General features: G+C 36.6%; 2 protein-coding genes across 2 annotated transcripts; both read left to right on the top strand.

Annotated features, from left to right (window-relative positions):
- Window positions 1-9,155: 9,155 nt before the first annotated feature.
- LOC128369769 (tripartite motif-containing protein 16-like) lies at window positions 9,156-10,844 on the top strand. Its single transcript, XM_053330846.1, has one exon. The coding sequence runs from the start codon at window positions 9,156-9,158 to the stop codon at window positions 10,842-10,844; it is 1,689 nt and encodes a 562-aa protein (XP_053186821.1).
- A 4,805-nt stretch (window positions 10,845-15,649) lies between these two features.
- Window positions 15,650-24,957, top strand: LOC128369770 (GTPase IMAP family member 4-like). Its single transcript, XM_053330847.1, has 3 exons — window positions 15,650-15,674; window positions 19,305-20,857; window positions 24,952-24,957. The coding sequence occupies exons 1-3, from the start codon at window positions 15,650-15,652 to the stop codon at window positions 24,955-24,957; spliced, it is 1,584 nt and encodes a 527-aa protein (XP_053186822.1).
- The last annotated feature ends 184 nt before the right edge of the window (window positions 24,958-25,141 follow it).

Here is a 25,141-nt window from a genome sequence, read left to right on the forward strand (position 1 = left end):
CAACATTTTGCTGTCATTTATGGTTGCATTGAGTTTCTTCTGTTTCAGTGTGGGCATGGCTAAATGATAAACTAATTGATAAACATATGTGTTTCTTTAGAAATAATAAGAAATCAGCCCATTCCAAACGTTTTGAACAGGCACTGCACTAATTATTACAAATGGCGTAAATAGATGTTGAAAAGTGGATCTATTGTACAGTTCATTATGGGACTATGGTACAGGTAATTTCTTAAACAATTAGTTAAATATGTTAGACACCCTTGTTTTTATTTTATTGTGTGTAGAAATACTTATTTCATTGTAATCTATTTGTTAGTGCAATACTCAAACACATCACTAGATGGCACAAAGCACTTAGGAGAAATTTAAAACCCTTTTAACTCTAGGGCTGCAGAAAAATGCATAGTTGAATGCAAACTCAGATTTTGTGCGTCTTTGTTTCTTCACAACTGCAGGGTTCATGACCTCAGCCTACCAGGCACAACAGTGACATCGAAACTTGGCACACCTTTCCCAATAAAAACAGAGAGCACCACCAGCCATAATTATCGCTTCACCAAGAGAAAGGAAGCGCATACGTTTCAGACAAGGAAGGAAACTAAAGGGTGCCATTGTGTACATCAGTGAATATAAAAAGAACGAGGACATCACAAGAAGAGCACGTATAAAAAACAAAACTAAATGCAAGACAACAAGCTGCGAATTACTCATTAAGCTAAATGGATCAACACAAAAGGTATCGAAAGGGCTCAAAGAAAGGGACATCAACGAACATCATAAATACGACGAATGACTCGAGTGACAACAAAACAAGGTAAGACCTACGGGGGAGTGTGGGGGTGGAGGTGGGGGTAAACGAGTCAATTATCCCAGGTCCTGGATCAGTTAGTGAAATTGCATTTGTGATAAAAAACCTTGGGGGTGACTGTGGTTCAGGAGGTAGAGCAGGTCATCCACTAATCAGAAAGTTTTGCAGTTTGTGTCTGACATGTTTATGTTCATATTTTAGAGTTCACCATTATTATTGTTATAAACATCAATATATATTTATAGTATTATTGTTATTATTAGCACTAGTAGTAGTAGTAGTAGTAGTAGTGGTAGTGGCAGTTGTGTCTAAATACAACAATTGAACAAAAAGATACATCTATAAATTCATCTAATTAGCCATTAAGAGCCGAACCTCTATGGGAATTACTTTTAGGCTGACAAAAAGACGGTTTGTGTTTTTCGTTTCAATAGTCAGAGTTTGCTTTTGTCTTGTAGTGGCTGTCAGATGAACTGCTGCAGATAAAGTTAATTAACGTTTGATCTTTCGTACTAAAAACCATCCAGGAGATCAGAAACAACGTGAAATTCAACATGGAAAAGATACAGAGTTGATGTGTGAGGTGGTCAATGCTCGAATTCAACTTCACATATTCAACATTCAAATCTAATTTGAATTTCTTCCCTGCAGGTGTCTGTTGTGGAGTGTGACTGTTGCATGCATTGTGTTCATGATGATCATCATATTTATGTGTAAGTACTATGCATAATTAGAAAGAGGCAGTTCAATCCCCAACTCTTCCTGTCTCCCTTAGCAAGATTATGTACCCCACATTGTTTGGTATTGAAAGGACATTGACTTAGCTACTGGAAAAAGTGAACTGGACTGAACATAAATTGTTTGGTAGAGGGTCTTTTAATACAAACGAATGCTAAACAAGATTTTTTGCAGTGACCAAAATGTTATAATTAACTTTTATTAACTGAAAACACGCTGACATAGAAATCTATACTCTATCTATACTACTATCTAACCCTTGCCCTTTGGATAAACACACTTTGTAAATGGAGCTATTTAAGCTGCTCAGACCACCTTTTCTCACACATGCAGACACAGAGCTATTTTCATGGCTTAATTTGGTAGAGGCGGGGACACACACAGTCGATTCAAAAATCTTTCTTGTCATATTTAGTCTCTCAGTTTGCTACGTTTTTTCATTTACTGCAGACCGAGAATCAAAACATAATTTCTAAAGTAGATTCTCACCAACACCATCCATCCATACATTTTTTTGCCTGCATCAAAATCTTATATGCTACTACTTATGACTTTCAAATATCCAGAGGAGTACAATTACAGAGTTTAAATATAATCCTATAGATTATCCTATAAATCACAATTCAGCCATATTTATACTTACTTTGTAGCAGCAAGTTTTATCTACCAAACCTTTTGTAGATAACAGATAATACACAGTAAGTCCAAATAAATCCACTGTGTTTAATACCTAGAGGAAGGACCAGTGTGTACAGTTTTCTTCAGGAACACAAACATACACACTGAAATTCCCACATTGTGCATGCAGTTAGATTACATTACTTGGTACCAGAACCATAAAGACTCACAATATCAAAGATTAATTTAAAAAAAATATTAAAATAGTACAAATTATCCATTATAGTTGTTAAAAGTATCCTAGAGCCATTTTACAAGATTTGGTACCCATACTCAGAGACACCACATACTAAAAAATAAAGATGAAAAATTAATTAAGAATATTCAGCAACAATTAATTAAACACTCATGTACCCTAAAACTGAGAACTGTATAGGCACAACTTGAGCCTTCCCAGCTAGCATAGTTATCCATCCCTGATATGGACTAATTTAACACATGTTTTGGATATACATTGATTGTCTTTTTTTTTCAGCCTTCAGGTCTACACCTCCCACACTCTTCAACAATGATGAGGTGATCAGGATTGTGATGGTAGGGAAGACTGGAGCTGGGAAGAGCGCCACAGGAAACACCATTCTGGGACAAAAGTGCTTTAAATCTGGGCTCTCCTCTAAATCTTTGACACAACACTGTGAAAAGGCTGTTGGTGAGGTGGATGGACAAAGCATTGCAGTTATTGACACTCCATGCCTGTTTCATACCAGGAACACTGAAAAGGAAACAGTTCAAGATATTGGCCAGTGCATTTCTTATGCTTCTCCTGGACCTCATATCTTCCTGATCGTTATCAAACTGGGCAGATTCACAGAGGAAGAAAAGCAAACCGTGCAGAAGATTCAGAAAATCTTTGGTGAGGAAGCTGACAAATACAGCATGGTTCTCTTTACCCATGGTGACCAGCTCAAAGGGAAATCTATTGAGGAGTTCTTGAAGGACAGTAAAGATCTGCAGGAACTTGTGGAAAAATGTAATGGCCAGTACCACGTGTTCAATAATGACGTAAAATGTCCATCACAGGTCAGCGAGCTGCTCAAGAAAATTAGAAATATAAATATGCAGAATGGAGGAAGCTACTACACCACTGAAATGTTCCAAAATGCAAAGAGAATGATTGAAGAGGAGAAACAACAAATATTGAAAGAGACTGAAGAGCAAAACCACAAAGTGCAGGAGGAACTGAGGAAGGAAATGGAGAAAAAGTATCAGCAACAGCTGAGTGAAGTTTGTCCTTCTTTTTTGGCCCTCAGGTGTACCCGTCCCACAGTCAACAACAATGATGAGCTGATCAGGATTGTGATGGTGGGGAAGACTGGAGTCGGGAAGAGCGCCTCAGGAAACACCATTCTGGGACAAAAGTGTTTTAAATCTCAGTTCTCCCCTAAATCTTTGACTACACACTGTAAAAAGGCTGTTGGTGAGGTGGACGGACAATGGGTTGCTGTTATCGACACTCCGGGTCTGTTTGACACCAGGAACACTGAAGAGAAAACAGTTCAAGACATTTCCCAGAGCATTGCTTACGCTTCTCCTGGACCTCATATCTTCCTTGTCATCATCAGACTGGGCAGATTCACAGAGGAAGAAAAGCAAACAGTGGAGAAGATTCAGAAAATCTTTGGTGAGGAAGCCAACAAATACAGCATGGTTCTCTTTACCCATGGTGACCTGCTCAAAGGGAAACCTATCGAGGAGTTCTTGAAGGAAAGTGAAGATCTTCAGGAACTTGTGGCCAAATGTAACGGCCAGTATCACGTGTTCAATAAAGAGATGGAGGATCGTTCTCAGGTCAGGAAGCTGCTTGAGAAGATAAAAAAAATAAATGAACAGAATGGAGGAAGCTACTACACCTCTGAAATGTTCCAAAAGGCAGAGAGAGCGATTGAAGAGGAGAAACAACGAATCCTGAAAGAGAGAGAAGAGCAAAACCGCAAAGAGCTGGAAGAACTGAGGAAGGAAATAGAGGAAAAGTATGAGCAACAGATAAGGGAGGAGAGGGCTGACAAAGAAAGGCAGAATGAGTTGATGGTTGCTCGTGAAAGAGAAAAGGAAGAGAAAATAAAAAAACTTGAAGAAGAACAGGAAGGGGAGGCCAGAGAAGAAGCTGAGAAAACCAGAACAATAATGGAACGGATTATATCATATATATCATACATATACAGTTTGATAAAGATTTGGATGCAAGGTAAAGCACATATGGCACCTTTTCAACATCTGGTGGAGAAATTAGTTTAGTAATTGTCTTTATGATTTTGCAATACAGCCGATTGAACTGTTTTTTCTTTGGGAAGGATGAGTCTTTTATTATAGGACATGATTTGTAAAAATTGCAGTTTTCTTAGATTTTGATGTTTGATATTTTCCTTCCAACATCTACCCTCTTTGTAGGAGCTTACTATTGTGCTCTGATGGATGATGTTATACTGATGTTTTTAAGAAATCTTACTTAATTTAAGGCATCATTGAGGTTATGGTTTGAGGTCATTTACTGAACATCTTAGGTTAGGTTACTGTATTGGTCTCCACCAGGGAGAAATTTGTCTCGGAGATAGGGAAGAAGTTGCAGCACATGAATAACATACAATAAAAACAACATGCAGTACAAACGTACATCAGGTTAAAAGACAATGATGGAATAGACGCAGACTGACACTGGACGATCCTGCACATACACTGCCATAAGTATACATCCATACCACCCCCCAACCCTCCATCATAGCATTCACATCATATCACCTCACATCACCCATACACTAGCTGGAGTCATAAATATACATTCATTTCCATATACAAAACCATCACATTCATTTCTGGCTGTTAAGGAGCTTGATTGATACAGGAGCAAAGGAATGTTTGTATCGATTGTGCCTGCACAAGGGAACCCTATATCTCTTCCTAGAGTTCCCTTCTCTAGTCCTTCTGTAAGTGACATTTAGGTTACCACGGTCAAACATTTTAGGTCCTTATTATTTTTAATAAATATAAATGACTTGGAATCAGGTGTGTTGAAAATTGATTTTTACATGCTAAAGATTCAGCCATTTTGGCTTTGCATTAGAATGGAAACTTACTTACGAGAGCAACACTGCTACTGTGCACATTTTATTTATTTTACTATTTATTTTACTGTGCAGGAAACAAACTCATGACATGAATAACTAGTTTCATGCTAAAGTAAATATAAAATGTCAAGTATATGCCTTAAAAGAAAATCAATGTGGTATACTTAATTTATCAGACTTATTTTTCCTCACACAAGTCAATCCATGGAGGTCCAGTTCCTTTACCTTTTAATGGTCATTACAATACAGTATATACATTTATTTTTCTCTGGAAATTCAGGTCATTGTTAAAAGAAAAAAGTTAAGACCAACTGCAGATTTTTGTAGATTATTGAAGGTGCTTCACTCCTTTTTTCTTACTAACTTGGCATTCATCGTCAGTCAGAAATGAAAAAAGCCTTTTGGATTAAAGTTGAAATACCTTCAAGAATCTACAATCAGGTTCTGCAACTCTTGAATCTATGCATTTGGTAAATCAGAACAATGATATTATCTAATAAAAAACAAAAACAAAAAAACTGTTATAAAAGCTTCAGTAATTGGAACAATATAATTGGCAAATATGTCTATTTTTAATAAAACATCTAAAAGACACAACATTAAAGTTGAGACATTATGTGATTTAAATAATAATGTGTTTCCTAAGGCCAGATTTCGTGTTGCAAAAATACAAGACTTTGTAGGAAAATGGAGAAACATCAAACTGTGACCTTGAGATCTGAATTATAGTACAGTAAATTAAATGTATATGTCATGCAGGGGAATGTCAGTATAAAAAAGATATTCTCCTAAAAGCCAGAGACTTAATACAGAGGAGGTAGATGTGCTGTTCCTGGCTGCTACCAGGAAGCACGCCTGCATGGATACATTGTACAATGGCCCCCTCTACTGGCCAGGAATCACTATGACCTGTAAATGATACAGGAGAAGACAAAAACTATGGGAGAAAAATATGTGGAGATGACTGAAAGTTAAATTAAATAATTAGATTATTAATAGTGAAGCACCAGTGTGAGCAGCATGTTACTGTTGTAGCTGCTAGAGGTGGAGCTGAAACACCTGAAAAAACAAAGTTCTGATGCACAAATCTGTTTTTTACATAAATGTTTCTACACCGCTGTCAATCAGACTGTGCTGCCTGTCAGAGGACATAAAGTTTCAGGCAGCACTTTCTTTCTCTCTTCAGCCATTGTGACTTTTTATGCTAACAACCTCATAGTTTGCTGTTTATGTTTATGTTTATATATATATATATATATATATATATATATATCTACATGTAAAAGATATTTAACCCATAAATTGAATTGAATGGGGAAAATTAAACAAGACATTGACAACGAAATACATTTTACTCCAGCCTAAACTTAAGTTCTGGGTGTAATCTGTTTTATTTGACCTGAAAGTGAAGGACCATTGTTCTTTTTTTCTAAATGAAAGCTGATTGAAACAAAGAGCAACACATAGGACATTATTTAAAAAATAATAATGGGGCTGACTTGCAGACTGAATAGTGTTTTAATCTGTTTTGACCTTGCTCATTTCTTTTGTTGTTTATTTACTTCCATAGACAAGGAAGTAGGAACATTTCCTCAGCCTGAAGCTTCTGTTTTATTTTAGATTTAAAATGACACATATTCATTTGTGATCCATAAAATATTATGCGTCTCCTACATCAACCTTTAACATATTTATCATATATCATTGTACGTTCTGACTACATTATTTCCCTGTATAATGCTGATGAACTGGTTTAACAGACAAATTGTGTTGAATAAAAAATGCAACAGATTGTGAATTTATTTGTACAGCAGGTTAAACATAGATATATTTGTCAGATATCAATGACTGACTGTTTTAACATTTTCAAAAACTTAATATGTAATAAATTATTTGACAATTATTTTCTTATGATCTCAAAATGATGACACGTGACTTATTGTGAAACAGATGCACAATGTAATGTGATTTCAATATTTGTAAGTGTACCCGAATCAATCACACTACACTAAAGACTAACAAAGTGGTTTTACAACTTCAATATTCTACCTTCCGATCTATAAAGAAACTATAGACCAATATTTCACTGTGGTGGTTGTCAACAGTGTGATGTGGGTTGGGTTTGATAAATGAAGTCATTTTTATCACAAGGCATTGCATCTTGGAGACACTATTTACTTCAATGGCACATCTGCCCTGACTCTGTGACCCATATATGAAAAGTAATGCCAAAGAAGTCAAATATGCCAACATCACATCTTGGGGAAAGTTTGAACTATGGCCAGAACAGATTATGATGAATAATAATCCAGTATGTTTATTACAATTGACCTTAAAGTAATAATCTTAAATATTTTCATTTAAATAACCCTAACCCTATTCTTTTTAGGTTACCTCTTGGGAAATACCTGACATGCCAGCACTACTATATACACTGTTCACTCTTGGTCGGAGTAACATCATCACAATTGTACCATTAATGCTGCTTGATGATGATTTCTCTAAATTCACTTTCTGAACAACGTTAGAAAGTTTAACTCACACATATCTTACAGGATTTTTCTGATGTACTTTGTCTATTAACAGCAGATTTTCTTTCTTGATCCATCATGATTTTCATAGCTATTCATCCTTGTTAGGTATTTTATCATTAGATTGCTATTTATTTCATGCTTTAACTCTACTAGGGATATTAGGGACAACTTTTTACACAAACACGGTAATATTTAAATTTTAAAAGTTGCTACTTTATCATAATGAGTCTAGATGTGAGCAGTTGACAGGAAAGACTCAGAGACAATTTAGCTATTTTTAAAAAAGAAAACATTTCTACAGTATCTAAAATCACAAACATGAAAAGTAATTAAACAGTGTCTTTCATTGTTATATAGTATGTTCCTAGTTAAGTATGTTCCAGTGCTGTACATCCAACAAGTAACCCTCTGAAAAGAAGATTTGTCTGCTTGTGACCACCTGTTGCATCTGTTTTGATTTGTTAACAGTGATTTACTTTCTAAGATTGTTAAATTAGAATAAGTTTAGAGGCCTAGTGAGGTAAAATTGGACCAAAGAAAGATCGTAACTTCGGCGAACTTCTTCTTATACTTCTGATCATCTCTTAATCACTAATATCAGATAAGTACCCTGTTTCCTCTGAAAAGTGATGTTAGTCACTCTTCATAATAAAGACATTTGTTAGCAACAATATAAATTGTCTGACAAAAAGTTATTAAAAAAAAATACCCCCTTGGCGATTTCATTGCACTTTATACTGTAAATGAGGTATCAGTTCGAAACTGCGTACTTTCCTACTACTCGTAGGCTACTAACTCTGACGTCATTTGAAGTATGTAGTGTGTTTCAACTGCGTAGTAGCCTCTGTGATTTAGAGTATGCAAGAAGTTCCTGGATGGTTTACTAGATTCTCCAGAAATGCAAAGTATGCATCAAGAGCTGACTACTCACACTCACATTACCCAAGATGCAACATAACTTCTGAAAAAACCCAAAATCCAAACGTCACAGATCAACACTTCGATGGTTTCAAGTTAGCTACAGCGAGGGTATGTTCACTTCCTGTTTTCAGAATAAAAGCACCAATTGTATCGTCATGGTTTTCGTAATAATAAAAGGCAACAGGTGTTTTATTTTGTGAAAATGACAGGAAGTGCGTTACTCGCTACGGCTAACTTGAGCGGCTCCGAATTCTCAGGAACAGTCTACAGTTTGAAGATGGGTGTAACCAACATGTGGTGAGCTGCCAGCCTACATTTACTGAAGCAGCACATGCTGTTTAGATCAGAGCTCAAACTAGTTTCACTCCTCAGAAAGTGAAACTCACACAGTCATTGTTACTGAGAGGTGAAATGGCACATCAAGGAGCTCAGCTGGACGGAGCTAAATTCTGCTGTTCGATCTGTTTGGATTTACTGAAGGATCCAGTGGCTATTCCCTGTGGACACAGCTACTGCATGAGCTGTATTAACAACTTCTGGGATGAAGAAGAAGAGAAGGAAATCTACAGCTGTCCTCAGTGCAGACAGACCTTTACACCGAGGCCTGTCCTCATGAAAAACACCATGTTAGCAGATTTAATGGAGGAGCTGAAGAAGACTGGACTCCAAGCTGCTGCTGCTGATCACTGCTATGCTGAACATGAAGATGTGGCCTGTGATGTCTGTACTGGGAGGAAGCTGAAAGCCTTCAAGTCCTGTCTGGTGTGTCTCGTCTCATACTGTGAGAAACACCTCCAGCCTCATTATGAATCTGCTGCATTTGACAAACACAAGTTGGTCGACCCTTTGGAGAAGCTCCAGGAGAACATCTGCTCTCGTCATGATGAGGTGATGAAGATGTTCTGTCGGACTGATCAGCAGATAATCTGTTATCTCTGCTCTGTGGATGAACATAAAGGCCACAACACAGTCTCAGCTGCAGCAGAAAGGACTGAGAGGCAGAGAGAGCTCGAGGTGAGTCGACTAAACATCCAGCAGAGAATCCAGGACAGAGAGAAAGATGTGAAGCTGCTTCAACAGGAGGTGAAGGCCATCAGTCGCTCTGCTGATAAAGCAGTGGAGGACAGTGAGAAGATCTTCACTGAGCTGATCCATCTCATCCAGAAAAGAAGCTCTGATGTGAAGCAACAGATCAGATCCCAGCAGGAAACTGAAGTGAGTCGAGTCAAAGAGCTTCAGGAGAAGCTGCAGCAGGAGATCACTGAGCTGAAGAGGAAAGACGCTGAACTGAAGCAGTTCTCACACACAGAGGATCACAACCAGTTTCTACACAACTACCCCTCAGTGTCACAACTCAGTGAACCTAAAGACTCATCCAGCATCAATATCCGTCCTCTGAGATACTTTGAGGATGTGACAGCAGCTGTGTCTGAGCTCAGAGATAAACTACAGGACATCCTGAAGGAGAAATGGACAAACATCTCACTGACAGTAACTGCAGTGGACGTTTTACTGCCACAACCAGAACCCAAGACCAGAGCTGGATTCTTAAAATATGCATGTGAAATCACACTGGATCCAAACACTGCATACTCATATGTGTTATTATCTGAGGGGAACAGGAAAGCAACATCCGTGCTTCATAAACACACTTATTCTAGTCATCCAGACAGATTCACTGGATGTGATCAGGTCCTGAGTAGAGAGAGTCTGACCGGACATTGTTACTGGGAGGTGGAGTGGAGCGGGAGAAGAGTTGATGTAGCAGTCGCATACAAGAATATCAGCAGAGCAGGAGGCTTGAATCAATGTGGATTTGGACTCAATGACAAATCTTGGGCTTTAAGATGTGACAATAACAGTCATACATTTCTATTTAACAGTGTCTCAACTCCCGTCTCAGGTCCTGTTTCCTCCAGAGTCGGAGTTTACCTGGATCACAGAGCAGGTATTCTGTCCTTCTACAGTGTCTCTGAAACCATGACTCTCCTCCACAGAGTCCAGACCACATTTACTGAGCCTCTCTATGCTGGACTTTGGCTTTATTATGAAGGAGGTGGAAGTACTGCTGAGTTCTGTGGTCAAGTTAACCTGGGATAGTGATTTAAGTAAGAATGTCTAGGTGATCAGGGTAGACTTTCCGTCTGGTCAGGCTGCTTAATACTTTTCCTATTTGTGTGCCAGAGGATTGTTTAGAAAAAGACACAAAAAATCCTATCTTTAATCAATCAAACATAAACTGATCACTGTTGTGATTCATTAGTGAGATATAGAAATAATAATAATGTAAGTTTTATTCAACTAATAAATGAATATGATCACAGTTGCATGGTTGATGTCGTTTTGTACCTGTACCTCTCAAAAGAAGCAAAGTTCACCACCAATCACTCTTCAGTAGCTTACGTTTTTAATAACATAAAAAAGTTTGTTTCATAACCTTTTTAGTTTCTGTAACCAGTTGTTACATCAATAAACACTGACAAAATGTATTCACTAAAATGAATCTTTAGATGAAAACATAGACCACTGGTGTTCTTCTGAATTTTGATGTATGTTTGCAAAGTGAATAAAGTCAATTTCTTCTGTCTTTCAAAGTACAGATTTAAAAAAGAAAGTGACCAGTGTTTCTTTCATAAATTCTATAAAAACCTCTGGAGAAAATGAGAATCAATAACTGCAACAATTAAAATTATTATTATTATTAATAATAATAATAATAATCTTAATTGAAGTGGTGAAATGTTTATCTGTTTCATATGTATAACAGATGACATAATATAACATATAAAGGTTGGCGTTGAACACTGAATACTGCATTTGATGTAAGTGACTAATATTCACCACTTTTATAACATGTACTTGTTATAAACATTAGCAACTCTTTCTCTTTTTAACCACATGTCTGAAAACTTGATGGATGGAAGGACTAAACATTGAACAAGCAGGACATTACACCGGGTGAAAAACAGGTGAGACAAGTCACCTGTTTGATGTAGGAGTAGACAAAAAGAAACTGAGCCAACGGGGACAGAGGTGGGAAAATACACACATGACAAACTGGTAAAAATCAACTGAATATACTTCTTATATTTTCAAAGGATTACAATTAAATAAATGAGTGAACAGAGGTTTTCTGCATCAAACTCAGTATTACATTTCTACTCAGTACACAATGAAAGTACATTCAAAATTACCTATTATCAGCTAAATCTTCTTAAAATGTTAAATGTGAAAATTAATGGAAACATTTGATTTTTCAACTATATGTGCTGCCTTTTTCTTCTAACAATGTATTAATTTGCTGTTTATATTTTCCTTACAAATAAACAAAAGGAGCTACATGAAGAAGATATTTGACCCATGTATTAAATTTAATGAAAAACATTAAACAAGACATTTGCAAGGAAATACATTTTGCTCGAGCTAATTTAAAACCTGAGTTCTGGGTGTAATCTGTTTGAATGGAGCAGTAAGTAATTATTTTTCTTTTCGCAATGAAAGCTGAGCAGTAACATTTTTTAACCACCAGATGGTGACAAAGAGCAAGACCGTGTGCATCACTTTCCTCTGTGCTGATACCAGTATCTGTTTGCAGGTTTTGTCTCGGTGCAGACTTTAACTTAACTAGCTGAATATGTCTCTCATTTGCATATACAGTTATTCCTGTGTTGTTTAGAATCTACAAATCTGAAAATATTGACAAAAAAATAAAAAATACTCATGATAAAATAAAGTATATTACTACCACTACAATATTTTTATGTGTGCCTGCAGTAATCTATGTACAATAATACTCACAAAAGGGTTTTTTACAGTAATTTAGTTTTCAACCTATAAATACAGTAAATGTATAATTACCAAACATGATCAGAAATACCAAAGAAACCAAACATGGTAAGTCAATGAATTCTCCAAGAGGTCAGTGAAGTATTTTCTCTACATTCCTTCATCTATCTTTACCTGAACTGAACTGCAGCAAACGCCTCTTTGTTGGCATCAAAGAAGAGGTGTAGAGATGGGAGGAGTCGTGTGATAGAAATCAGATCACATGTTGCTGAGATTAAGTTTCTTCAGTCACAGACAAAATGTTTTCAGATAATTCCAGGTGAACTTACTTGTACAATAATTGATTTCCTATAACCTGTCCATTGATTCTGTGTGCAAATTATAACTTTTAAAAAATCCTCCTCTCACTCCAACTTTATTTCTATTAATATCTATATAAACATACTGTATTTAAAATTTTCCACCCAGCCTTGTTTGTTTGAGTGTAAATCTACCTGGCCAAAGGCAATTCTTTACAACCTGGGATTCGGAGTCAATGGCAACAATTTTTAAGGTAACATAAGTGTGATTTTCTGTTATTTCATGCAGTCGTTGTGTTGGATGTTTATGTTAAAATTCCAAATCCTGAGGTAAACATATGTTTAAATGCTCCCTGCAAGTCTAAATCCAGGAGTTCAGTTTCATATTAAATGACTTTATTCTTTGACTGTGTGTGTAGAGATGAGTCCAATTGCACTGCAACTGTATTTTTGTTGGTATTTTACCCCTAAAAGTGTGATACTACACCCAGAAACACACTCTCTGGTTTGTGAGTTTTTTATTACAGAAATTGCCAGCACCGTTTCATATCTAAACATCATAATAAATCTATATCTGTTTGGAGCTTCTATTAGTAGGGATCTCCAGGAAGTTGGCTACTTTGCTGAATGGTAAGGTTTGCCACTAGGTCCTAAACCTAGTTGATGAGGCCAGCTGAACCTTTACCTGCATGTTGGCAGTTTAAAGAGGGTGTGCCATTTCCTTTAAATGCTGATAGTAGATCTAAACAACATTTATCAGGAAGAGCTCTGAACTGGAAAGACTGGATATTCAAGCTGTGCTAAAAATAAAATGGTACAATCATATGTATGAATCACAATGTTTCACTTAACAGCTGTAAACATATGAGAGTGAGAAAAGAAATGTGTAAAGTTAACCACTTTACAAAGATGAGTGTCGGGTCAAACAAAGTTGGGAAAAATGTTGCACAAGGAAACTTAAAATTAAAATTTCAGTCATTTTAACGTATCTCTAAAACACTAAAATGTGGAAAATCTGAAGCCATCATACCACGGGCCACAAAGGCAAACAAACGCCTGAGCCCTCAACCCATTACCACAAACAAATGTTCTGATGATGTTGCCTTACTGGGATTATTATATGATGACACATGGCACCTTGTCATTTTGACATTATGCGTTTTAATTATACAAAAAACAGAATTTAAATATTTCCACACTTGTGTTTCTACGCACCCATATTTCTGAATCATTCTTTGGTCTACTCCCTCAGAGGACAAATGCCATTCTACTTTATGGGTGTGGTTTGTTGCAAGAAGTTAGAAAGAGGCAGAGTCACAGATCGACTCTGAAATGTACTTCTTCACTTGGGCAACTGATCTGCTCTCCCCTGTTTAAAACAAAAATAATCAGCAACCTATTAAAACAAGGTAAGTCAATATATAATTGTTCTCATAATATTAATTTATCTTTATCTCTTTATTATTTTATATTTAGTGGACTAAGAAGAGACAGAATGAACTTGTTACTTGAATGAGAAACTTTGTGAATAAATAGCCAATCAGAGTAATTTAATACATCCAAAAAACACTGTGAACATGTGAATAAATATTGTGAAACCTAATTGATAACCTAATTCTTCCTAACTAAAATGCAGTTAGATATCTTAAATCGTAATCTATGTTGCACTGCTACTTGGTTCTGGCTTTTCGGGATTTCAAATGGGGCCATTTTCATATAGTCTAAACAGTAGGCCGACACCAGAATACATCCATGAAAATATGTGAGTCTAGAAATATGCAATGCAGCAACAGAATCTTGATTCATATTTGGCCAGCATTGTCTAGTTTGACAGTTTGATCTGAGTTAAAGCTTGTTTAATGAACTTGTAATAAATAAGTGAACAGCAGCTCTATGTGTGAATGCAGCAGGGACTGTTTGATATGAACACTGTCAGATCACAGCAAGGCTGGGCTCCTGCACTCTTTATTTATCAAATCTTTAATGTTTTAATTTAGACATTTTTGATAAACATTTGTAGTTCTTGAGAAATAAGGGTTAGATACATAATTTGACATGCACACTTTGAACGGGCACTGCCCCATATTACAAATAAAAATAGATGGTATAAATAGATGTTGAAAAGTGGGTCTATTGCACAGTTCATTATGGGACTATGATACAGCTCATTGGTTAAACAATTCGTCAAATGTGTTTAAAAATGGACAACCTCATATTTGCTTTTTTCATTTTTATTTATTTATACCCTTTAGGCTATGTTCATTTGCGTGTAGAGATGCTAATTTCATTGTAGCCTACTCTACTTTAGTATTGCACAAACAAGTTGTTAGTGCAATACTCAAACAAGTCACAAGATGGCGCAAAACCCCTTTGACGCAAGCGCTGCAGCATAAGTCCTTAAGCCGAATTGAATGCAAACTAAGTTTTGTGTGTCTTTGTTTCTTCACAACTGCAGGGTTTATGAACTAATCTACCAGGCACACGGTCCACACATCTGACATACTGTTGACAACAGTGACATTGAAACTTGGCACACCTTGGCCAAGAAAAACAAAGAGCACCACCAGCTATAATTATCCGCTTCACCAAGAGAAAGAAAACATATGCGCTCCCCAGACAAGGAAGGAAACTAAAGGGGGGCATTGTGTACATTAGTGAATATAAAAAGAACGTGGACATCACAAGAAGAGCACGTATAAAAAACAAAACAAAATCCAAGACAACAAGCTGCAAATTATTCATTAAGCTAAATGGATCAACGCAAGAGGCATCGAAAGGGCTCAAGAAAAGAGACATCACCAAACTCCATAAATACGACGAATGACTCCAGTGACAACAAAAGAAGGTAAGACCTACGGAGGAGTGTGGGGGTGGTGGGAAATGAGTCAATGATCCCAGGTCCTGGATCAGGGGAAGGTGCAGTTGACTTGGAGGGCCCAGTCAGAAGTGGCTCATCCAACTGTTGAATCATCTACTGGAATAGTTTGTCAAAATAGGCCTATTCAAAAGTGTATAGTACTTGAGTAACTTCATCATTAACTTGCTAACTCCACAAGAACACAATGCAACAGCAGAGTTAATCTATGAGTCTATACTCCTCAATTTCATGACCAACTAGACTAAAAACTCAAAGTGTTTAATATGAATGACTGTCCTTCCTTTAACTGTCCGTCAAATGGTCCTTTACCTTCACCTCTCATCCCATCATCCCCTCATTGCTCAACTCTCACCCTTCACCCTTCCATCCTAATCCCTTCCTTTGGTCCCCCAACCAGGCACGTGCACACATAGGGCCCTAGGGGTGCTTGAGCCCCTGCCCTTTTTGCCTCGTATTAAAAAGTGCCCTCTGTGCGTGTGTGTGTGCGTTTTAAAAAATTACATTAATAAATTCCTCTTAAGGATGTAAAAAAAACCCAGCTGTACAAAAATATCCACGGTGATCTACCGTACCCATTTTCTTGTAATACGGGGTTGTTGTGTGTGTTGAGCCTGCTGCTCCTCTGTCTGTTGAGGCTCCGCTCCGTCACAGAGCCGAGAGAGAGAGAGAGAGAGAGAGAGAGAGAGAGAGAGAGAGAGAGAGAGAGAGAGAGAGAGCTGCCCCATGGATAACTGAGGAGACGTGACAGTGGAGCAACTTGAACCTGTGAGTTATGGTCTAACTAGTCGCCGTCCACTTATTCAACGTGCTTAAATATGGGTAATATTTCAGAAAACGCTCTATTTTAGTCAATGTGTCAACTTCTATTTTTGCCGGACGTCAAATTAGCACAGAGCAGATCGTGCGGTACAGGAAATCGTGTGCAAAATACAAAATAAAACACCGGGTTAATTTTCAAAATAAAATACACCGTGTTTACGGCGGATCATATTTCCCTTCTCACTACAGGTCTGAAGTACAGGTCCGAGGTTTAGATATAAAGATTATTGTGACTTTGATAATGTGACACAAAAGAAATTGCAATTACATATCACTTTCACCTACACAGGACACACAGCTAAGTAGTTAGCTTTCTATTAGAACTATATTTTTTAATTTTACATTAATTTCCATATTGTGTAAAGGACCGGAAAAAAATGTTGGCACGCAGCTGCCCTTTTCTGAGTTTGAGCCCCTGCCCCTCTACAATCATGTGCACGTCCCTGCCCCCAACCAATCCATCATTCAGTATATCAGCTCTCTTCTATTATTCTCCAATTCATGTTCTTTTTGATGTGGTCTTGGTTAGTGAAATTGCATTTGTGATAAAATCCTTGGAGGTGACTGTGGTTCAGGAGGTAGAGCAGGTCATCCACTAATCAAAAGTTTGGCAGTTTATCTCTGACATGTTTATGTTCATATTTCAGATTTCACCATAGAGACCCTTCTGCTTTTCATCTTCACCATCTTCCTCTTAACGGCTCTTTAATCTTGTTGTTGGATCCTATTGTGTATAGGTATATGGATCCTATATTCTAGGTTAACTTTTATTTATTATGTTTACTTATCTATTCTTTGCTGCTCAGGTCCCTCCTCCTAGTTAGGCCATACTCCTCTGATTAGAGAGAGAGGATAGCTGGTTTTCTTTTGTTCTTGTTTTTTTTTGTGCTGAAGGAGTGAGGAATGCAATAGTTTGTTTACCACTGAATTAAAAAAAATTATTTACCCATTGTTTTGAAGTCAACCCCAAGCATATTTCTGTTTTTGTAAATAAATCAAACATTTTTGTTGAAAACGTAAACATTTCTCTGTGGGTGCTTTTTATTTAGTGAGTCGTAGACCTCCTCCTCACAAACTACTCTTGGTGTTTTTTGATATTTTTGAACAGAGTAGCCAGAACACTGGTAATCTGCACTTTTCATTAAATTGATATAAAATAATAAAAACTGTGAGCCTGCTTGAGGATCAGTGACATCTTTTAAATCACCTCTCAAATGTTGTTTTTCTCATCTTGTTGGGTATTGGGTATTGGGTATTTGTAAATGTTAGATTTTATTACACTCATGAAGTTTTAATCCCCGTTTAACAATGTAAAGTGTATTATTATTATTATTATTATTATTATTATTGTTGTTGTTTTATCACAATCACTATTATTATTGTTATCATCATCAATATCATATATTTATAGTATTATTGTTATTATTGCACTAGTAGTAGTAGTAGTAGTAGTAGTAGTAATGGCAGTTGTGTCTAAATACAATAATCGAACAAAAATATGCATCTATAAATTCATTTAATTAGCCATTAAGAGCCAAACTTATATGGAAATTACTTTTAGGCTGACAAAAAGACAGTTTGTGTTTTTCGTTTCAATAGTCAGAGTTTGCTTTTGTCTTGTAGTGGCTGTCAGATGAACTGATGCAGATAAAGTTAATTAACGTTTGATCTTTCGTACTAAAAACCAACCAGGAGATCAGAAACAACGTCAATTCAACATGGAAAAGATACAGAGTCGATGTGTGAGGTGGTCAATGCTCGAATTCAACTTCACATATTCAAAATTCAAATCTAATTTGAATTTCTTCCCTGCAGGTGTCTGTTGTGGAGTGTGACTGTTGCATGCATTGTATTCATGATGATCATCATATTTATGTGTAAGTATTATGTATAATTAGAAAGTGGCAGTTCAATCCCCAACTCTTCCTGTCTTCAAGTCAGAGTCTCTCTGGGCAAGATAATGTACCCCATATTGTTTGGTATTGAAAACCAAACTGGACTGAACGTAAATTGTTACCACAACAATTACAACCAAATGCTGAACAAGATTTTTTTAGGGGACCAAAATGTTATAATTAACTTTTATTCTAAGTAAATTACTAATCTGGGACTGCAAGTAATGTACATTATCAACGTAGTCACCACAATCTGTGGTTAATATGTTTTTCTGAGGTAATAAATTACTTGAGAAGTAGGGTCCAAAAAAATACTTTCTCCATAACATACATCCATGGCTTTGCCGTTTGACTAAACGCACTATATAAATGGAGCTATTTAACCTGCTCAGACCACCTTTTCTCGCACATGCAGACACAGAGCTATTTTCATGGCTTCATTTGGTAGAGGCGGGGACACACACAGTCGATTCGTTTTGTTATATTTAGTCTCTCAGTTTGTTACATGTTTTTTCATTTACTGCAGACTGAGAATCAAAACACAATTTCTAGAGTAGATTCTCACCAACACCATCCATCCATAAATTGTTTGGCCTGTATCAAAATCTTATATGCTACTAATTATGACTTTCAAATATCCAGAGGAGTACAATTACAGAGTTTAAATATAATCCTATAGACTACCCTACAAATCACATTTCACCACATACTAAAAAATAAAGATGAAAAATGAATTAAGAATATTCTGCAACAAAGAGATTAAATACTCATGTACTCTAAAACTGTGAACTGTATAGGCACAACTTGAGCCTTCCCAGTCCATCCCTGATTTGGACTAATTTAACAAATGTTTTGGATGGACATTGATTGTCCTTTTTTTCAGCCTTCAGGTCTACACCTCCCACAGCCTACAACAATGATGAGTCAATCAGGATTGTGATGGTGGGGAAGACTGGAGTCGGGAAGAGTGTCTCAGGAAACACCATTCTGGGACAAAAGTGTTTTAAATCTGGGTTCTCCCCTCAATCTTTGACACAACACTGTGAAAAGGCTGTTGGTGAGGTGGATGGACAAAGCATTGCAGTTGTTGACACTCCATGCCTGTTTCATACCAGGAACTCTGAGAAGGAAACAGTTCAAGATATTGCCCAGTGCATTTCTTATGCTTCTCCTGGACCTCATATCTTCCTGATCATCATCAAACTAGGCAGATTCACAGAGGAAGAAAAACAAACCGTGCAGAAGATTCAGAAAATCTTTGGTGAGGAAGCCAACAAGTACAGCATGGTTCTCTTTACCCATGGTGACCTGCTCAAAGGGAAATCTATTGAGGAGTTCTTGAAGGAAAGTGAAGATCTGCAGGAACTTGTGGAAAAATGTAACGGCCAGTATCACGTGTTCAATAATGACATAAAATGTCCATCACAGGTCAGCGAGCTGCTCAAGAAAATTAGAAATATAAATATGCAGACTGGAGGAAGCTACTACACTACTGAAATGTTCCAAAATGCAAAGAGAATGATTGAAGAGGAGAAACAACAAATATTGAAAGAGACTGAAGAGCAAAACTGCAAAGTGCAGGAGGAACTGAGGAAGGAAATGGAGAAAAAGTATCAGCAACAGCTGAGTGAAGTTTGTCCTTCTTTTTTGGCCCTCAGGTGTACCCGTCCCACAGTCAACAACAATGATGAGCTGATCAGGATTGTGATGGTGGGGAAGACTGGAGTCGGGAAGAGCACCTCAGGAAACACCATTTTGGGACAAAAGTGTTTTAAATCTCAGTTCTCCCCTAAATCTTTGACCACACACTGTGAAAAGGCCTTTGGTGAGGTGGACGGACAATGGGTTGCTGTTATCGACACTCCGGGTCTGTTTGACACCAGGAACACTGAAGAGAAAACAATTCAAGACATTTCCCAGAGCATTGCTTACGCTTCTCCTGGACCTCATATCTTCCTGGTTGTCATCAAACTGGGCAGATTCACAGAGGAAGAAAAGCAAACAGTGCAGAAGATTCAGGAAATCTTTGGTGAGGAAGCCTACAAATACAGCATGGTTCTCTTTACCCATGGTGACCAGCTCAAAGGGAAATCTATTGAGGAGTTCTTGAAGGACAGTAAAGATCTGCAGGAACTTGTGGACAAATGCAACGGCCAGTATCACGTGTTCAATAAAGAGGTGGAGGATCGTTCTCAGGTCAGGAAGCTGCTCGAGAAGATAAAAAAAATAAATGAACAGAATGGAGGAAGCCATTACACCACTGAAATGTTCCAAAAGGCAGAGAGAGCGATTGAAGAGGAGAAACAACGAATCCTGAAAGAGAGAGAAGAGCAAAACCGCAAAGAGCTGGAGGAACTGAGGAAGGAAATAGAGGAAAAGTATGAGCGACAGATAAGGGAGGAGGGGGCTGACAAGAGGAGGCAGAATGAGTTGATGGTTGCTTATGAAAGAGAAAGCTTTATGAAAATAAAAACACGCAAAGAAGAACAGGAAAAGCAGGCCAGAGAAGAAGCTGAGGAAAACGGAACAATAATAGAACTCATTTTATCGTATATATACAGTTTTATAAAAATGTGGATGCAAGGTAAAGCACCTTTTGATCCTTTTGAACTTCTGGTGAAGCGTTTAGTTTAGTAATAATTAGCCCTAACCCTCTTCGGTCAGGATGTTTTATTATAAGACATGATTTGTAAAAATTGTAGTTTTCTTAGATTTTGATGTTTTATATTTTCCTTCCAACATCTACCCTCTTTGTAGGTGTTTCGTACCATCCTCTAGGTCAAAATACTTTTTAAAGACTGTGGAGAATTGGAGACTTGGAGAATGTATAATTGAAGTGTTCGGTGTTTGAAATGAAATATATTTAATGGGTGATCTTATACTGATGTATTTAAGAAATCTTGCTTCATGTAAGGTATCATTGAGGTTGGGGTTAGAGGTCATTTAATTGGTATACATCTACTCTAAGTAACATGGGGTACCACAAGAAATTGGTCCCTGTGACTGACACATTAAATAAGTTAAATAAATTGCATTTTTACTACTGAAGCATCAATGACTAAGCAGTATGTTCTGATGTTCAAATCTGTTTGGGCAGGACTGTGCTGCCTTATCTTTTTCTTTCTCTTTTTGTGGGAGGACATTGTGTTTCTGCAGGCAGCACTTTCTTTCTCTCTTCAGCCATGGTGACTTTTTATGCTAATGACCTCTTGATTTGGTTTTATATTTTTCTTACAATCTAAATGTGCTGATACCAGTATCTATTTGCAGGCTTCGTCTGACTTGAAAAATAAATCTCTTCTGCTCTTACTAATATATGCCTGCATGCTCAATGCTGACTTGCAGACTGAAGAGTGATTCATTCTGTTTTGTGTCCGCTCATTTCTTTTGGTATATATACATCCACAGACAAGAAAGTAATCCTGTCCCATCCTGTTTTTATTTAAAATTTTAAATTCATTTGTGATCCATAAAAAATGTTGTCTCCTACATCAACCTTTTACATGTATATCATATATCATTATATGTTCTGACTACATTATTTTCCTGTATAATGCTGATGAACTGGCTTAATGGACAGATTGTGTTGAATAGAAAATGGGACTGATTGTGAATTAACTTGTACAGCAGGTTAAACACTGACTGGAATTGTGTCTCTTAGTCTGACATAAATTATTGGATTTTTTTAATGATGAACATTTGCAAAAGCTTAATATATTTTCCCCTGAAGAATAAATTAAGTATTTTATAATTACTTTATTATGATATCATAAGTTTTCTTGCAATTTTGACATAGGCCAATGTTGTAATTATACAAAAAAAACAGTTGAATTTGAACTGTTTAACAATCTATGCACACAGATTTCTGAATCAGTTTTTGGTTGACCATGTGACCCTCAAGGGCTCTCGCACGTCAGTATTGCACTATATTAATATTCTTGACTCAATTATATATGCTGCTCTTTCTATTTTGTAACGCATATAACTTCATATTACATGTATAATACCAAAATAGACTACAATTCTAGTCGTGTGTGTGTGGTTTGGTAAATGAAGTCTTTTTATCAAAAGGGGTAGTGTATTTGGAGAAAATCTTCACTTCAGCAGCACATCCGCCCTGACTCTATGACCCAAATACACTCAGCAATACCAAAGAAACATGTGTGAGATCAAGTTTGAACAACAGTCCAACCAGATTATATCAGAGTTTCCCCTGAACCAATAGACTGATTGTTCTCATCCACAGGCATATGCCATTGTCACATCATGCTGGGAACAAGTTTGAACAGCAGCCCAGATTATATCAGAGCTTCTCAGAGGCAATATACTGATCCACTCACACAGCCCTTTTCAATAATAAAAAAAAGAACCACCAAAGTGTATCATTAAAACATACTGCAATTTATTGGGAAAAGATAAGTAAATCTAAGAATTAATCAATGTTAAATGTCAATTGGTGTGCGTGGAATTTTCCCATTTTCGTTTATGGCTGTGGTTTGTTGTACGAAGTTATATAAAGAGGCAGAGTCACAGATAGACTGGAATTTACTTCTTCACTTCAGCAACAGATGTGCTCTTCTCTCTTTATAACAAAAAGCCAAACATGCCAACATTACAACATTGAGACAAGTTTGAACAGCTGCCCAGATTATATCAAAGCTTCTCAGAGCCAATATACTGATGACCCTCACAGCCCAACTGCATTTCTATAAACAACAAAACCCCCACAGTGTATCATTTACTGTATGGATTGAATTAAAACACATTTAAATGTATTGGGAAAAGTTAAGTTAATCTAAAAATGAATATATCATAGATGTAAATCGCTGTGTGTAAATGCATAATTTTTCTAATTTTTGGGTGTTGTTTGTAGATTGGGGGGAAAAAAGCAAAACATTTACATAACATTTAAACAGGGCTGTCCATGACACACCAAAATGCAGAGATAGTGAATAAGTGGTTGAGTCTGAACATTTGAACTCTCAAAGCTATAATATCTTGATGATGGTGGGACAAAATATTATTTTGTTCTCTTTATGAAGGAAGAATTACATCTTACTTTGGTTTCAGCAGTGTTTTATGGGTGTGGTTTGTTGCATGAAGTTATATAAAGAGTCAGAGTTGCAGAGAGACTCTGAAAGGTACATCAGCAGCACTTCTGAATTTCTGTCTTGCGCTCGTCAAAAATTATCAGCAACATAACAAAACAAGGTAAGTCGATATATATATATCTATATTCATAATATTTAACTTAATTAGTGTAGTAAAACAGTGATGACATATGGTTCTTTGATATTTTTGATAAAAGTAAGTTATTATACAAAAAAATAATTAAATTTAATTTCCACACTCATCATCGAGCAGTCTATGCACAAAGATTTCGGAATCATTTTTTGGCTGACCATGTGACCTTCAGCAGGTTCTTGTACTTCAGAATACAGCATTACACAATGTTAATATTCTTGAAAAAAAAGTGCAAACATAGACTTGGACTCGCAAATATGAAAATATTGATACTGTATACCACAGATAAAAATCCGTACAATACCAAAGTAGAGTAGAATTCTTGTTGCCAAAAGTACTCCAAAATAGCTACACAATATTATCTAATATTTACAGTAATTTAATATTTTTAAGTGTACCTGAAGTACCGTAAAAATCGATGTATAAGACACATCTTTAACGCTATATTTTTTCATTTAAAAGTGGGGTGTGTCTTATACAGCGGTGTGTCTTATTCACCAATAAAATACAGAGAGAGGTTGGATCAATACCATAGTTTTGTGTGATATTGGTCAAGTTTTGTAAATCTCCATTTGTGTTCATTGCTCAACTGCAGCCAACATCTCTTTGTTGAGATGGTGTTTTCAGTGAAAAGGTAAGAGGAATATGAAAACAATAAGATCAAATAGTTACAGGAAATATACTACTGATATGCTTGGTGATATATGCACAGTATTAGAAGATTTAAAAAACCTATTACTCCTCTTATCTGCAATTTCAGGTGACAGCAATCATGATTCCCAATTAGTGGTCAATTTATCCAAATTAAGTATTTTTTGAAAATTTGCAGCAATGTTTTCAGAGATGTGAAGGGACTGCTTATCTCTGGTCATGCAACAGTTATCACATGATTGTATCATATGACTGGCATGAGAATACTGAAGTCTGCTGGTAATGGCATATTTATGTGTTTTTTTAGTAACCAGTATTCAGTACATTCAAGAGAAATTAAAGCTGTGATATAGTCCACCAAGTTATTTTTTTCAATTGTTCATTGTTTCTTTTCTTTACAGGGCCATTTTAAAGTAATGGGCACCCATTTTAATGCAGGTGCAGCACCACGATTCACTCACCAACATGAACGTGTTTATGCAGATTAAGTGATGTGATGTGATTTTGGTGTTCATTTTGAAGTACAATTGCATTTGTGATACAAACCTTGGCAGCAGCTGTTGCTCACAGAAGGTCGTCCAACTAATCACTAAGTTTGGCAGTTTCTCTCTGACATGTTTGTGTTCATGTTTCAGGGTTGACCATGAAGACACTTCTGCTTGTCACATTCACCATCCCCATCTGTATGGCTCTATACTATACAGGGTAAAACTCTGGTTTCTATTAATTTAAACAGGCATATTTATTAAACTATCACTGCTCGTGTCTGTTTTATGATTGTTTTTATTTATTCATTATATTTTATTTTGTATTTTATATTAATAT

This window comes from Scomber japonicus, chromosome 12 (genome assembly GCF_027409825.1).
Source record: "Scomber japonicus isolate fScoJap1 chromosome 12, fScoJap1.pri, whole genome shotgun sequence".
Lineage (NCBI taxonomy): Eukaryota > Metazoa > Chordata > Actinopteri > Scombriformes > Scombridae > Scomber > Scomber japonicus.